The sequence below is a fragment of the Colobus angolensis genome, unplaced genomic scaffold (assembly GCF_000951035.1).
Source record: "Colobus angolensis palliatus isolate OR3802 unplaced genomic scaffold, Cang.pa_1.0 Scaffold26, whole genome shotgun sequence".
Lineage (NCBI taxonomy): Eukaryota > Metazoa > Chordata > Mammalia > Primates > Cercopithecidae > Colobus > Colobus angolensis.
Window position 1 is genome coordinate 6,722,241 of NW_012115821.1, and position 15,192 is coordinate 6,737,432.

The window sequence follows — 15,192 nt, forward strand, 5'->3', positions numbered from 1 at the left end:
GTTAACAATGAAAGGGCCATTAATTAATTAATTAATTAATATTTATTTTTGAATTAGTATTTTATTGTCTCAGTGATATGTGAAAATGCTGGTCTTAAAAAAAGAATTCTAAATAAGGCTAAAGTCTCCTTAAATGAGTCCCTCTGATCCTTGCCCCTCCTTGCACTATTGAACATATCCCCATTATCCATTTGATGTGGACGTTCATGGAGGGCAAAAGGCACACGTGTGTTTGAGTGTGTGGAACACCTGTCTCCTGCTGTGCCTGCCATTCTGCAGCGTGCCATTTTACTGAATATTATGTTTTAAGATTTTGTTGTTACCTGTAGAGACAGCTCATTCCTTTTAACCTAGCTTTGTAGGTTGGCTGCCTCACAGTTTTTCAGAACTTCCAGTTGTTTCCAGTTTTCCTTTCTACCAACAGTAGTGCACTGAACATCATTGTGAATGCACCTTTGAATGTGCATCAGTAGAGAATGTAAAATGCCCCTTATTTTGTATATGAAGCTCCTAAGACAAGGGATTTGAAGATCAGCCACAGTCTTACAAATAATTAGCAGAGTGTAGACTGAAACCATTTTCCCTGACTCTGCTTACCTAATGGGGGATTCTTTCCAAATTTTCTTTTTTTTTTTTGAAACGGAGTCTCGCTATGTCGCCCAGGCTGGAGTGCAGTGGCCGGATCTCAGCTCACTGCAAGCTCCGCCTCCCGGGTTTACGCCATTCTCCTGCCTCAGCCTCCCGAGTAGATGAGACTACAAGTGCCCGCCACCTTGCCCGGCTGGTTTTTTGTATTTTTTTAGTAGAAACGGGGTTTCACCGTGTTCACCAGGATGGTCTCGATCTCCTGACCTCGTGATCTGTCCGTCTCGGCCTCCCAAAGTGCTGGGATTACAGGCTTGAGCCACCGCGCCCGGCCTCTTTCCAAATAGGATCCTGGGGAGAGTCAAGTGCAGTAGAAGATAACTATGGTGAAACCTTGCTGATTCCAGTTAACTAAGAAGGTCTCTCTGAATTAAGAGAAAATTTGAATTTAAAGATGTCATCTTATATATATAATTTTGAAGTTTATACAGTGACCCACACTAATACAACCTAATAATATTTCTTAAGGGAATCATATGAATAAGTCAAGAAAAGCACCTGATCATTATTTTAAGAAAAAGACATATCAAAATTGTTCAACACAGTTATTTGTATCCATAGGTAAACTATTTTCTCCTATAACCTTTTTTATATTTTAATATGCTTAGCAGATGATTTTTCTCTAGTTAGTGCAAGATAACCATACCACTTCCTTTCTGAATGACATAAATTAGCCAAGGAAGGTAAAAAGGTGTAGACATTTGAGCAACTCCTCTGTGCCAGGTAGGAGGCTCTTAAACATTTGCTCTTGTTTCATTATCTTAATAATCTTATGAAGTGAGTCTTAATATGTTCACTTTGTAAATGGGGAAACTGAGACAGAGAGGGCCCCAAAGCATTTTGTTAACAGATGCCTATCTGAGTTTGCCTGACTTGAAAGAGTAATACTCGACTGTATCAGAGTTTCCTTAAATACGGTCCTCGGATTCTCTGTATCAGAATCTCCTGGAATTTTTGCTAATACTGCAGATTTCTCGGCCACCAAGGGTGGGACCTGGGCTGCTGCATTTCTAACAAGCTACCGAGTGTGCTTTATGCCCTCTAAGGTCTGGGAGCCAGACTTCTATGGTGACCTCATTTTGGTGATGCGAGGAACCTTGCCAGAGAGTGCCCCCATGCCTCCTAGCACAAGTAATCCTCATCATGCCTCACTCCCAGTGGGCACTTTGCAGGCTCATCTGGACTGCTTCCTCCTTACTCACCCACTTGCCTTGCCTCACCTCATATTGCTTGTGCTGAACTTAGCATCGCTCATGGTTTGACAAGTCACTTCCAAAAGAGTTGACATCATCACACTCCCTAGGAATCACTTTCAAAAACAGGTTGAAATCTCCAGTGCAGCATCACCAGATCCCAAGCTTCTCTTGTGTGCTTTATACAGATAGAATCTGCATTTTGCATTGTAACTGCTGCCCAAAGGAAAAAAATCAAAAGAGGCAACAGCTTGCAGAAATGATTACTTTTGAAACACCAGTATACGCTTTATTTTCCTTTCTTGCCTGTCTTTCGCACCCTTCCCTGGTAGTAGATTTCCCATAAGTCTGCCCCTAATTGCTCCTCACTTCCCTAGAATTGGGGAGATCACTTGTCCCTTCCAGCTCCAGCCCTCCCACTAAGGGGACAGGGTTTTGGAAGAGCCAACTAGATTCAATGACCACCTTTGCCTTTCTTTCTCCATTACTATCTTTTTCTTTCAGCTTTGTGCAATTTTTCTTTTTCACTCCCAAATGACATGCTTTCCCTCTTGAGGGGCTAGTCCTGCTCCCGTCCTTTCCAACAAGCTGTGAGTAGGAGGTTGCTTGGATAACTGGCAGACATCGAGACAGACGTGTGCTGATGATCCAGAGGGGACCCTAGACCAACTTGGATTTGTGTTCATTCGTTAGCATTCTGTGTTGGCAAAAGAGCATCCGTCTTTGTTTTGGTATTGAGCTCATCCAAATAAAGCAGCATTTCCTCTTCTGAAAGGCAGAGGAACAAAAAAGAAAAGACCAAAAAAAAATTTTTAATTTTAACCATGTACTCCTTTGAAACTAAATATATACCCTTTCCTCTGTCCTGATTGGTCCGTTTCAATTGACAAGTGGATCGTGTGGAAAGGAAATATCCTGGACTTAATTGTAAGTTAAGTCTCTCTTAATCCAGAAGAGCATTTGAGATTCTGTCCAAGTGTTCAATTTCCCAGGCCGCTGAGGTCTGTGAATTTCTTTTCCCAGCCTCCAGGCTGCTGCAGTACAAGTCAGCATAGCTAATGCAGATAGATCTCCTGCCTCTCGCTCTCCTCCTCCCTCTGCTTTGATTCGATATGAACAGCCTGGTAACTCCGATGCTGGGGAGAAATCTGACATAACTCTGCAGATGGCTAGGTTGCCATGGAACACCTGGGGATTGTTCTTTAAGGAAAAGGTAACATTTATATGCTAATGATTTCTTCCCCCCTCCCCTCCTTGTTGCATTTTTTCCAGGGCTGCCAGTTCCCAAGAAGAGCCCAAAGTCGGTAAGGACTTGTCAGTTACTTGGTGCTTGTTGGGGCTGGGGTGGATGGTCGGGGGCTGGAGGTGGGAGGGTACTCTGTGGGGCTTCACTTCACTAAATGTGTTTTACAGTGGATGGGGGAGACAGGAGCCGGGGCTCATTTTCTTAAGTTCTGGGGTTCCGTTTGTTATAGAAGGTATTTGGGCTTGTCTTTAACTGTATAGTGATTTGTGGGCAGGCTGCAGAGGCAGGATAAAGAATGCATGTTTGAAATCTTCTCTATATAAATGCGTCCAAACTCTCCTTCAAAGGGATGAGTTTCTTAGCCATTTTAACTTGATACAAATGCCATTGTTTCCTTTGGAAGGAGAGAAAAAAAGAAAGCTCCACCTGCTCCGTGAGTAGCATTGCTCTCAACTGGTGTTCCTAGCCATCCACTTGTCTACCCATTCTCTCCCTTAGCTTTCTTAGGCGCCAGAGGATGAATTATTTACAAAATAAAAAGCCTGTAGGTTTAAGGAAGAATTGCTCTGCCCCATATATGTGACCATGCTCAGATGGAACAATGTTCAGTGCCCCAGCACTGAGAATAAGACATTTCCTTGCTGTGGAAATGTCCTTTGTTGTTTTGCCAGCTTTAGCAGCATTATGCTGCAGGTATAGGATTCTTAAAAAAAAAAAAAATCAATGTTTTGCTGTCTTTTCTAATCTGGTTTCCCTGAAGATGCATTACCTAGTTGACATGTTAGCTAATAGCTTAGAGGCTATAGTGTTTTGCTTGGTGGTATGGGTTTATGCTCCTGGGGCACTAATGACAAATTAAAATGCTGCTTAACTCAAAATCTGGAACTCCAATGCCTGTGAAATTGATCTGGGTGGAAGGGGCTTCCCAATTCATTAATATTAGGATAAAGAGGGATGTTTCCATGTACTTTAGAAGATTTGGGGGAGGGAAAATGTACAGTCTCGTGCCATCCGGGAAGGGAGAGAACCTTGAAAACTTTGCAGCTTACGGTGCTGCAGCTGAATTCTTTCCACCTGTCTCCAAGCCTGGCAGCACGAGGCAGAAGTTTATTAAGATGAGAGAGGGAGCTTCCTGCATTTTTAAACCTCACTCCTAAGTTCTCCAAAGAGAAAAACCTGCAATAGTTGATGTGATTCTGATGGCATAGTGCCGTGGTGATTGGAATATTGACTTCAGGGCTGGTTTCCTTGTCAGTGTGTGTTAATGTCCAGGCAGAAAAGTGCTGGTTGGTGCCCACATTGGAACCACAAAGATGCCAAAGTGTGTGCATGTGCGCATGTGTGTCTCCCTGTCCCTTGGTCATAGCCAGTAACCCATCTGCCTTCAGAAAAATGGAAGGAAATCCAGAAGATGTGTCTCATAAGCTTGAGTTAACATGAACCATCCTTTTTTCCCCCCCCACCCCAGCCATTCTATATTGATACATGGGCCTATTTTACACACCCCACATGGAATGGAGTCTTAACAAGGAGTGTGCTGAGGGAGACATAGTAGTTTTGCACAGGTAGCATGACGTCAAGTAGCAAGGTGTTCTTTTCCATTTTGCCTTCCGTTTAAATTTAGTGTGCAAAAGGATTTTTGTAATTCATTTGCATTTCTTCTTCCCCCAAGTGTTTTGGAATTACCTGGTGAACTCAAAGGCTATCAAATAAGTATTGAACCTGCATTCACCAAGTCAGTTAAGAGAATTCCCTATGACAGTTAATTTTTGCAGAAGCTATGTCATTAGCAAGCAGCAAGCCAATTACTCGGGCTGCATTTCTAAGAAAGAAGCTCTCAACTGCTTTGCCCATAGTCTGCTGGCTGTTAATTACCACAAGCTAAGAGAGTTATGTGTTGCTGGGCTAGAAAAGAATAAGCCCCCAGCTTGGGACTTGTCCTTACCTGATTTCTGCGCCAGGACAGGGATGAGGGTTTTCACAGCATTGCTGGCACACACTGGCAGCTGCTGTACAGAATTTGGGAGCTGTTGGCCAAGGTCTGCTGTTGGATGTAAAGTGCTGCTAACATCTGTGATCAGTGAGAGTCCTGTACAGGTGGGTGAAAAGCGCTTTCCCTTTCCCAGTTTGAATTTTGATGATGTCCTGCCAGGGAGACAGACGATTATGGGATTTTTCTGGTGGGGTCAGAGGAAATTCACAGGGAAGCTGGATGTCCTGGTACCCGAAAGCCATTCAAATCATGACAGATAAGGTCCATTATGCAGGATGCATAATTAAAAACACACTGATTGTACCTGGGTTGTGACTCACTTAGATTTGGCAATAGCTCTGAGCATATGTGCACAGTGGTCTTAGCCCAGGACTGTTGTGTTGTGGTTGTTTTGTTTATTTGATTAGAGGCTGCTGACAATGTTGGCTTGCTCATGTGACTGGCAGCTTCCTTTTGCCCTCATACCTTTTTTTTTTTTTTAAGGTTTTCAATAATTAAGTAGTTGGGTTTTTATAAGAACAGAAGGACTTATCTTTTTTTATCTCATTTCTTCTCCTGGATACTCCCTGTAGCTTACTATTAATAAGCAATTTCACCTGCAAGATTTAGTTTAAATGTTGAAATTGTGGTTTATATACTCATTGGGGACAATGGCAATATCTTAATAAAATTTCATTAATTTAATACCTGGTCTTTCATAACATCAGGGATTTTTCTGCCAAGTAGCAGAGACAAAAATAAGACATATTTTCTGTCAGGCTTTAGACCTCTCTGGGAAACTGATTCTGTGGCCCAACTTAATCATCCTTACTGAAAACTCATTTAACTGAGACTCTCAGTCTAAATCACCCACAAGGATCTTGTGTATGAGAATTTAAAACTAAATATCACACCAAACCCTGAATTTTAAGTCAGTATCCACCTGTTTTCTTATGAATTCATTTCCCAGTTATTCTCCCTTCATCTATCCCCTCTTTTTTTTGAGATGGAGTCTCACTTTGTCATCAAGGCTGGAGTGCAGTGGCACAGTCATAGCTAACTGCAGCCTCGAACTCCTGGGCCCAAGCAATCTCTTGCCTTAGCCTTCCAAGTAGCTGGAACTATAGGTATGCACCACCATGCCTGACTAATTTTTGTATTTTTTGTAGAGACAGGAGTCTCACCATCTTGCCCAAGCTGATCTCAAGCGCTCCTCCTATCTTGGCCTCCCAATGTGCTGGGATTACAGTCATGTGCCACCGCACCTAGCTATCATCTTCTATTTATCCATCTGTTCCTCCACCTACACATTCATCTTTCATCCATTCATTCATCCATTATTCAGAAAACTAGTATTTAGAACCCAATAAATATCAGGTTTGGTGTGAAGCGCTGGAAATACTATAATAAATAAGATGGTCATGGCACCTCTTTTCTTGCAGTTTGCAAACAAACCATTTATTGATTGCTCCTTACAAAAAAAAAAGATTCATTGTCACAAATTTCCAAAATGTTTGTGCAGTCATTTCATCAACAAGTATTTATTATTTTATGTGTGCCAGGCCCAGTGCCAATATTTGATAAGAATTAATCAGAAAACATCCCTGCCCTCATGAAAATGGGGAGGGAGAAACAATAACCACATCAGTAGGCAGATCTACAAAGATCCTCACCTCGTAGGGATTAAAGTGTGATAAGCATTAATAAAGCAGAAATATAACACGGAACCAAATACACACATAATGTAATCATTCCACTCTTAATTATAATAACCTATAAGTCATCATAAAGTGCCAACACCCGCGATTGAGTAAGTGCTGTGATTGAGCTGTAGAGTACTTTGGAGTTCCCCAGCAGCCTAGGCAACATAGGAAACCACGTTCTTTACTCAGCTCTTATTGTCAGATGAAAGAAAGTGTACCATATTCACTAAAGATACAAGATTTTCCTACTTACCTAAAAAAAAAAAAAAAAAATCCTACAAGAAGTTTTCATATAGAGGACCCTGGATGGTGGGCAAAGCATCCAGTGCCCATCCACATTGAAGAGGCAGTCTCTTCAACAGCCTCTTTACAGCAGACATAGCAAGCTGTCTGCAGGGTAGCCACAGGGATAGGTTTTTGCTCCACTATCCTCTCCGTCCCTTTCCCCTGCAAGAGATGCTAAAGGAAATTGCTGAAAACTAGTCATTAAGAGATGTGAGGGAGATACTCCTTTTACACACATATACACTGAGTGACTCTGGTCTAGATCATTCCGTTTTATGTACCCTGCCTCTTTCTCAGACTCACCCAGTTGTGTGGCACCTGTCTTCCTTTTCCCTAATGCCTCCTGGGTGACAACCAGCATGATGATTGATCCCATCAAAGCTTCTACAGCCTACAAGAAGAAGCGGTGAGAGTAGTAGATGGGTAAAGGCATAGGATCACTTAAGTCAGTCTCCTTGCCTCTCACTTCCCATGGCAACTCCCCTTCTCTGCCTTTTGGAACCCTGGAAGATGGACTTTGCCATTGTATTACATTCCTTTAAGACATGCAGTGTGAACCAGAATCCATTTTCATATCCAGTCAGTGCCTGCCTTTTCTTCTCCATTAACTCCTCTCACCCACCTTTTTGGAAGAAATCATTTGACTTAGACCCATAAATGATAAAAGAAATAAACAAAAAGAAGGACCATCCTCTGCATTGGCTTGGATTCGAGTCTCTGATTTTCATACAACCTTTAATGACATTGGCCTAATACCTCATCAGCACTTGGAGTTTTTCCTGTTGTCCATGTAAATCGCTGCAGTAGCCTTCGCTCTTGGCAGATAAGTGAACTGTAAATAATTTTGCTTTAAAATGGATCGATTTGTCATTTTTAAGCCACATGAATTCTTTTCATCATGTAAGCTCCTAAGTGCTGTCTGTATTCATTTGCTCTTCCAAGCAAATATTTTCAGTTCACTTTATAAGTACGTACATTTTGAAATCATTCTGGGAAATACTGATGAGTTGATTTTTTCTTCCCATTTCCATTTATAAAAACCATTATGTCTTCCCAATTTCCCTGGCCTGACAGTAAGTAAGGGAATCATTCATTTCAGAGAGGTTGGTACAGTTTTAATTTAAAAGGTCTTGTGATACAGGTTCATGGTCAACATGTGGCCAAAGACCTTTATGGAATTTTAAAAATTGAGCCCATTTCCGTATTCCTAGCTGGCTATGAATTGAGACTCAGCAATAAGACTCTTGCTTCAAAAATATCAGCATAGTGACAACAGTTAGCGTTGGAAATTTCTATCTTAATATATGGGACCCCTTCTCAACCAGTTACTCACACTAGAGATGTGGTGGGTGGATATCCTTGTTTCTGAGCTCTCCTCCTTTTGGTGATCCTCTTCACCTCCCTTCTCTCCTGTCCCCTCCATTCTCCTGCTCCTCAGCCTCCTCCATTCAGTCTGTCAGCAATCCCTGTTGAATTTGGCACCAAAGTGTCTTCTGACCTCACTTGTTCTTTTCCTGGATAACTCCAGCTACCCTGGTATTGCCCACCTTAGGTCCCCACATTGACTGCAGCTGGGGCTTCCTGACTGGCCTCTCTGCATTCATTCCTATTCCCCACCAATCCATTCACCACCCAGTAGTGACACCAAACTTTCTGGAAACATGTTGGCTCTTGGAACATCTCCACTTGAAATTCATTAATGGATTCCCCCTCTTGAAACTAAGAATGAAACCCAAACTCCTTACGTAGCCCACAGGGCTCATGCATTATGTGGCCTCCCAGTTCCTCTCAGGCCACCCTCCCTTGCTGTGCCACACTAGCGTTTTTGTTCAGAAAGTCCACTTAGCACACCCTCTTTTTTTTTTTTTTTTTTTGAGATGGAGTCTTGCTGTGTCACCCAGGCTGGAGTGCAGTAGTGTGATCTCGTCTCACTGCAAGCTCCACCTTTCCAAGTGATTCTCGTGCATCAGCCTCCCAAGTAGCTGGGATTACAGGTGTATGCCACCACACCTGGGTAATTTTTGTATTTTTAGCAGAGACGGAGTTTCACCATGTTGGTCAGGCTGGTTTTGAAATCCTGACCTCAAGGGATCTGTGTTATTCGGTCTCCCGAAGTGCTGGGATTACAGGTGTGAGCCACCATGCCCAGCCTTCTCTTTCTGTTAATAGATTTCTTCCAGAGTCCTCTCTTTATCACCTTTCTAAAGGACATTGCAGTGTGTTGCTATCAATATATTATATTTGATTAATATTCATCTACACACACTACATATACACACACTTGGATACCTACCCAGGGATAAATTTCAAGAGCTCAGGTACCATCTATTCCTTGTTTACATGTTGTTTCCCTCAGTATCTGGCACACAGCAGGTGATCCTATGTATTTATTGGGTTAAGTGAATAAATCTATTGCAGGTAGGGCAGCCCACTTAGGAGGGATGTTATATCATTGGTGTACTATTTTTCCATTTTTCCATGTTCTTAGTATGCACAGGGTTTCGTTAACAGACTTAAAAGTATACCTTTAACTACAGCTACTTGTCTTTGGGCTAGTGTCTCACCTAGGAAAATGAGGTGAAATGCAATCTCATTAAATGCAAATCTGATCCTGTGTCATAAAGAGTTCAGAAGTGAACATACTCTCGTGTCCCTACTCTTCTAGGAGGTGATCCAGACTACTGAAAATGCATACAAGTTTTCTTTAATTTGGGAGATATATAAACGTGGTTTTTTTCCTGGACAATTCTGGGCTCTAACCAGATAAAGGACAACCTCATAGCTGATCAGCATGCTCACAGAAAATTAAAAAAAAAAAAAAATACTTCAAACTCCCCCCACACCCACAGCATAGTTTTAAAAAATCCAGAGTGCCAACAAGATACTAAATTACAGAATGTATCTTCAAATTAATGAGTTTTCATAATTGAACTTGAGAAGGAACATAGAGTGAGGTTAAGTCTTAGCAGGGAGAACATCCCAAAAGCTTCCAGATTATCGTGTATTTAGCCCATTAGTGTGCCATTTATATATGTCAGTTAGAGATAGATGAGTGGTGGCACAGTTTTTCGAGCACATTCTCAGGATGCTCCTTTACTTTTATTTTCCAATTTGAGGTATAAAGTTTAGATGGCATTTAAAAGAGACTCAGAGGTGCAGTTTGACCGAGAGGCAGTTTTGCAAACTCATTCCAGATTGTGTCTGTCATTTGGTGTTAAATTGGACCTAAATGAGTCATTTACTGGGGAGGTGAAAAAGGGTGTTATAATTTGAAAAATGGCCCCAGTGTTTCCAGTAGACTTCATTTGCACTCTCTGTTTCTGATGGAACCATCTCTTCAGTTAAACGTAAGAGATCTAGGTCTTCCATGTCAGGGATTTGTTATACTGGGACAGACATGAGAGGGTTTCAGAAACCCATGATGTAACATGCTGAATCTCTGCACACGCGTGTACAGGTATGTATGTAAAAGCACATACGCATTTTCTCTGGGATACAGGTCCAGTGCTTTTATCAGACTTTCTCAGTGGGTCAGGGATGCCAGAAGGATATTTCTCTCCAGTTCAGGAAGAGGGATCAAATGGAAAAGGTTTGAGTTAGTCTTCAGGGGGTAATGGCCCAAGAAGACAATGGAACAGAAACTGCAAATAACCCTACAAAAGCAGCAGCAGCACAAGGCTGTTTCCTGCAGGTAATCCTGCAGTGTGCGCACCTTTGTGAAGAGTAGTTTTGACACGAGGAGGAGACCAGAGCTTCCAGGGTCGGAATTTAGTGCTTATAGGTCGGCCCTGCAATCAATCTGGCATCTACTAATTTGAGGAACCAAAAGAGAGTGGTCCTTTGAAGGGAGGTATGCCACTCTCAGGTAAATGCAGTGGTTCTTTTATTGAGTTTTTTGCTTTTACATTTCAAATATCTTCCCCCTTCAGAGGTGAACAAAAGTAAAACATTACTAAAATGTAAAAAAATAGGAAGTAGCAGTTCCCATTAATTCTATTTACCAAGGTTCATTTTGAAATGAAAATGACTTTAAATTTTGTCTTGATTATAAAAAGTATTCTCTGTGCACTATAAAAATAAAAAAGGTAGGTAATATGGGAAAGTATAATGATCAGAGGGAAAAACTCCACCCGTAATCCCATTTTCTCTATGCATTGTTATGTATGTTCACACAAAATATGGGCCGATGCTATATATGGTTGTTTATAATCAAGACCCTTGTAAAGACCATATTGAAGAGAGGGAAAAAAACAAAAACAAAAAAAAACAACATTCCCATGTGCATACAGAAGGAAATGGATATGGTATCCATCATTTACATTTTTTGACTCTGGCCCTGGGAGCTGAATTCACTGTTGGAGGAGAAACTGTTGAAGTTGGCAGAGCCAGGTTCTATCAACTCTTTGGAATGACAACCAAATCTGAGCTGAGCCTCAGAAGAGAAAAACAGTGACATGGGGTTATGATGGTGTTTGTTCCCACCCAAACATCAGCATGTTTTCCTGGCATCTACACCAGTGTGTTTTTCCCCTTGAATTGGAGTGAATTAAGCCTCTCATACAGTTTTCCCAAGACTTTCAGGGTAGCTTAGAATATGGTCCTCAAATTTCTCCCACAGGCACACCAAGTGCAATTTTAAATGGTCTATCTTGCCTTCATTAACTACTTGTCCATTTGTTCTCAATTTTGAATCCTTGCCACTATCTGCATTCAAATCTGTAATAGTCAAGAGCAAATGAAGTTTTTGTCCTCTTTGGGCTTTCTTCAGATACTTGTTTCAAAGCAAGGACTGGAAGTAGAGGAAGTACATGGACCTGAGAATTAAGTGAAAGGACCTTGCAAATTTCCAGCAGAATTCCAGGGGAATGAAAGATGAAGGATCCCTGGGGAGACAGCAAGGAAAAATGGTCTTGATAGGATTGATCGCAACACCCAGTGGAAGATATGGGCTCTGTAAAGAACTTCAGGGATCTAGAATGCTCAAGGTCAAAGCTCTTATAAAGTAGTTTAAAACCACGAGCTCTACAGGATCTATAAGAGTGAAGGGAGAGCCCCTTCTTGTCCTCTACCCCATACAGTGCTTTAAATCAGATAAGTATAGTGATACGGTGTCTATGGTGTATGAGGCATGACTGCAGGATTTTTTTGTTTTGAATAGGGAATGCTAAACACCTGAGATTACCACAGTCTTTTATTGGAGAAAATAAGAACTACAGTTATTTTCTCTTCTACCCACCATTTTCCTTTCCATTAGGTCTTACTCTCCATTCATTAGCCATTCTAACAGAGCATTTCGTAAAATGAGAAGGGTCTTTGCTGAGCAGATTTTAATGAACAAGGACTTAGTTATTCATTTGAAATTTAAATGGAACTCTTCCCCTTTGAATATTATAATACTTGAACTTTGGAGAAGTTGCAAATCTAAGAAGGCTGACCCCCGGAGGTCAACTCATATACAAAGTTTGATCATGGTTTTCAACCAACAGTACTATCCGCAGTTTAAGAGGTGAAGTGTAATGCTTGCAAAATTGATTAGCTAAGAAGTATTGAAGTTCTTCATATATTAGTAATTTATACACATAGAAATACCAGTAAACATATAATGCTAGGCATGATTTTTGAAAGATCTGACCTCTGTTTTTTTTTTTTTTTTTTTTTAAACAGTCGAAAAGAATGGATAGCAAACTCTTAGAGAGGAATTGGGTATTTCATTAGTAAAAGATACAAGACATGGAGTCCTGAGGAGCATCTTTAGTCCTGATTATATTTCTTCTGGATATTATAGCCTTATCGTAAACCACTCATGGTATTTGGTGTCACATATTTTTGTGAAAATGAGGATGTTAAAACTGATCCATCTTGCAATAAACGAGCATAGCATCTTAGCTGAGAACCTGTGATGAATATCGGATTTGTTTTCCACTATAACCCAGAGAACAGTATGGGTTATGATTATGTCTTTCTATCTGGCCCACCCCGCTGTTTGCCAGTCACCTAGGGATTTATCTGCATTCAGCATTAGCTGGAGAAAGGTGGGAGCCAAAATACTGTTTATATACTTATGTATGTGTATACAGAAGTGCTAAACAAAGACAAGCTGGTGGAAAACACCCACTCAGAGAACCAATAATAATCTTTTCTTCTTGCCCCTCTCACTTGCTTACTTTCAGCAACCACTGGAAAGGAAAGACAGCCAGAATAGTTCTCAGCACAGTGTTTCCAGCCACCGGAGCCTGCACACAGCATCCCCAAGCCACAGCACACAGGTGCTCCCCGAGTTCCCACCTACAGAGGCCCAAGCTCCAGATCAAACTGACAGCTCTGGCCAGAAAAAACCAGATCCTTTTAAAATCTGGGCCCAGTCCAGGAGCATGTATGAAAACCGACGTGAGTAGCATCCTGGCCTCTGTCTTACCCTGACCCCTCCACAGGGCTCTACCTTTCTCTTGAAGGTTATTGAAAATAGAGGCGTTGCAGTATGTAAACCGGATAAAGTGAAATCCACAAGAGGCAAAAGTATGGCCAAGGGAGTGGACTCTGCTGACTATCCATGGAGGCTCCACTATGCCTTCAGTCTGGGGAGGGGGTAGAAGTGGATGGTTATCAAATAAATGCCCTGGGTGAAAATGGGTTTTTTTTTTCCTCCCTTCAGTTAAAAGGAATGGTAGATAAGAGCTGCTGTCTCATTAATTCTCTGAGTGGAGATTGTGATGTGCTCTGAGCACAAATCCGATATGCAGTAGAACTTAAATATGATTGACTGGGATTGTAGGGCTAATGAGAAGAAATTAAATGCTTTTTAAGTGGTCTCTTGATTTTCAAAAATACTGTTTTTTTAACCATTATAATCTCTCTAAACATTCCCCACAAGAAGGAAAAAACAATAGCAGTGAGTGGTTGTGCTTTAATTACTTATCCAGTGCTTTACCTTTTCTATAAATACGAGCTAGTGATAGTATACTTTGTAACTTCTTGGCTCATATAAACATAATATCACTCTCATGTTTAATGTCTTACTTTTTCTTATGAAATGATTTCCAAAAACTATTCGCCATAAATAATACTCATTTATCTTACCAATGGAAGTTCCTAAAATGCCTTAATTTTAGGCGATGCAAACTGCTTCTTGTTGTTGTTGTTGTTGTTGTTCTTGGGTCGCTGTTTTCTGATGTTTTCTTATGAGTATAATTGGTCAGGGTGAGGCAGCTGTGAAGGACAGATACATCATTTTCTCTTTTTGGTATGGGGTAGGGGAGAGGTGTGACGGTGGAGATTCGGTTTGTTGAAGGGTCTGAGAGAAGCTGGAAGAGTGAAGAGTGAAGAGTGCTCATCCTCCCCTCAGCACAGGTTTCATTTCTAGCTGCAACTGTGGTCACTGCTCAGCAGGGACATCAAGAGTCATGGCAGAGAGGTTGTGTGAGGTGTGGGGCCCTGGCCTCCTGTCCACCACACAGACTTGGCTGTGCTGTGCTTCCTTTGCCAGCCGAAGTACATGCTGAAAGTCAACTTCTCTGTGACCAAGCAAAATGGGGCAGTGAGGCCAGCATCCTTGTCTGAGGAGGAAAGTTGGTCAGTCCACTGAGTCATACTCAGCAGTTTGGAGGCAGAGGTGAGCCTGGAGTCTTGCTGGTTATCAAATGTTAGGAGTCGCTCAGGGCTCTATCCTTTTCCTCCTCAAGGGATAAATATTACTGCCTTCTTACTACCACAATGCATGGAATTAAATAGGCTGTTTTGGCTACAAGTTCACTCTGCTGACAAAAAGCCCACTGATTTGAGCAGGGACTTACTTTAGTTGCTGGACTAGAAAGATACCCCTAAAGTACCCCCGAGGCCTGACTAAAGGAAATGAAGTTCCATTTGGAATGACCTCGTATGCAGTGGATGCTAACCAGGAACCAGATTCTGTCCTCATTGTGTCTCCTCACTCATTGTAGTGATTTCACTGAAGTAAACCGTTTAAGAGATGTTTGTAAAGAGGAGCGTTTTCACATTCCCTCCACATTTCTCTCTAAGCATGTGGCTCATCCAATCAATGGCCCGACTTCAGTTAATGTTGAGATATTGCCTTATTGACCAAGCTCCTGCTTTCCTCAATACAGTACACATCTATGATTGAGTTTTCCTGTATGAATCTTTTCATGATAA

The 15,192-nt window shown here is 41.5% G+C and overlaps 1 protein-coding gene across 2 annotated transcripts in view; it reads left to right on the top strand.

Annotated features, from left to right (window-relative positions):
* MAGI1 (membrane associated guanylate kinase, WW and PDZ domain containing 1) overlaps window positions 1-15,192 on the top strand; it is a 275,228-nt gene that overhangs the window by 224,030 nt on the left and 36,006 nt on the right. For both annotated transcript variants that reach the window (XM_011947180.1, XM_011947179.1), the window contains exons 12-13: window positions 3,111-3,142; window positions 13,215-13,431. In XM_011947180.1, coding sequence (XP_011802570.1) covers window positions 3,111-3,142; window positions 13,215-13,431 — 249 coding nt within the window. The remainder of the gene's footprint in view (window positions 1-3,110; window positions 3,143-13,214; window positions 13,432-15,192) is intronic.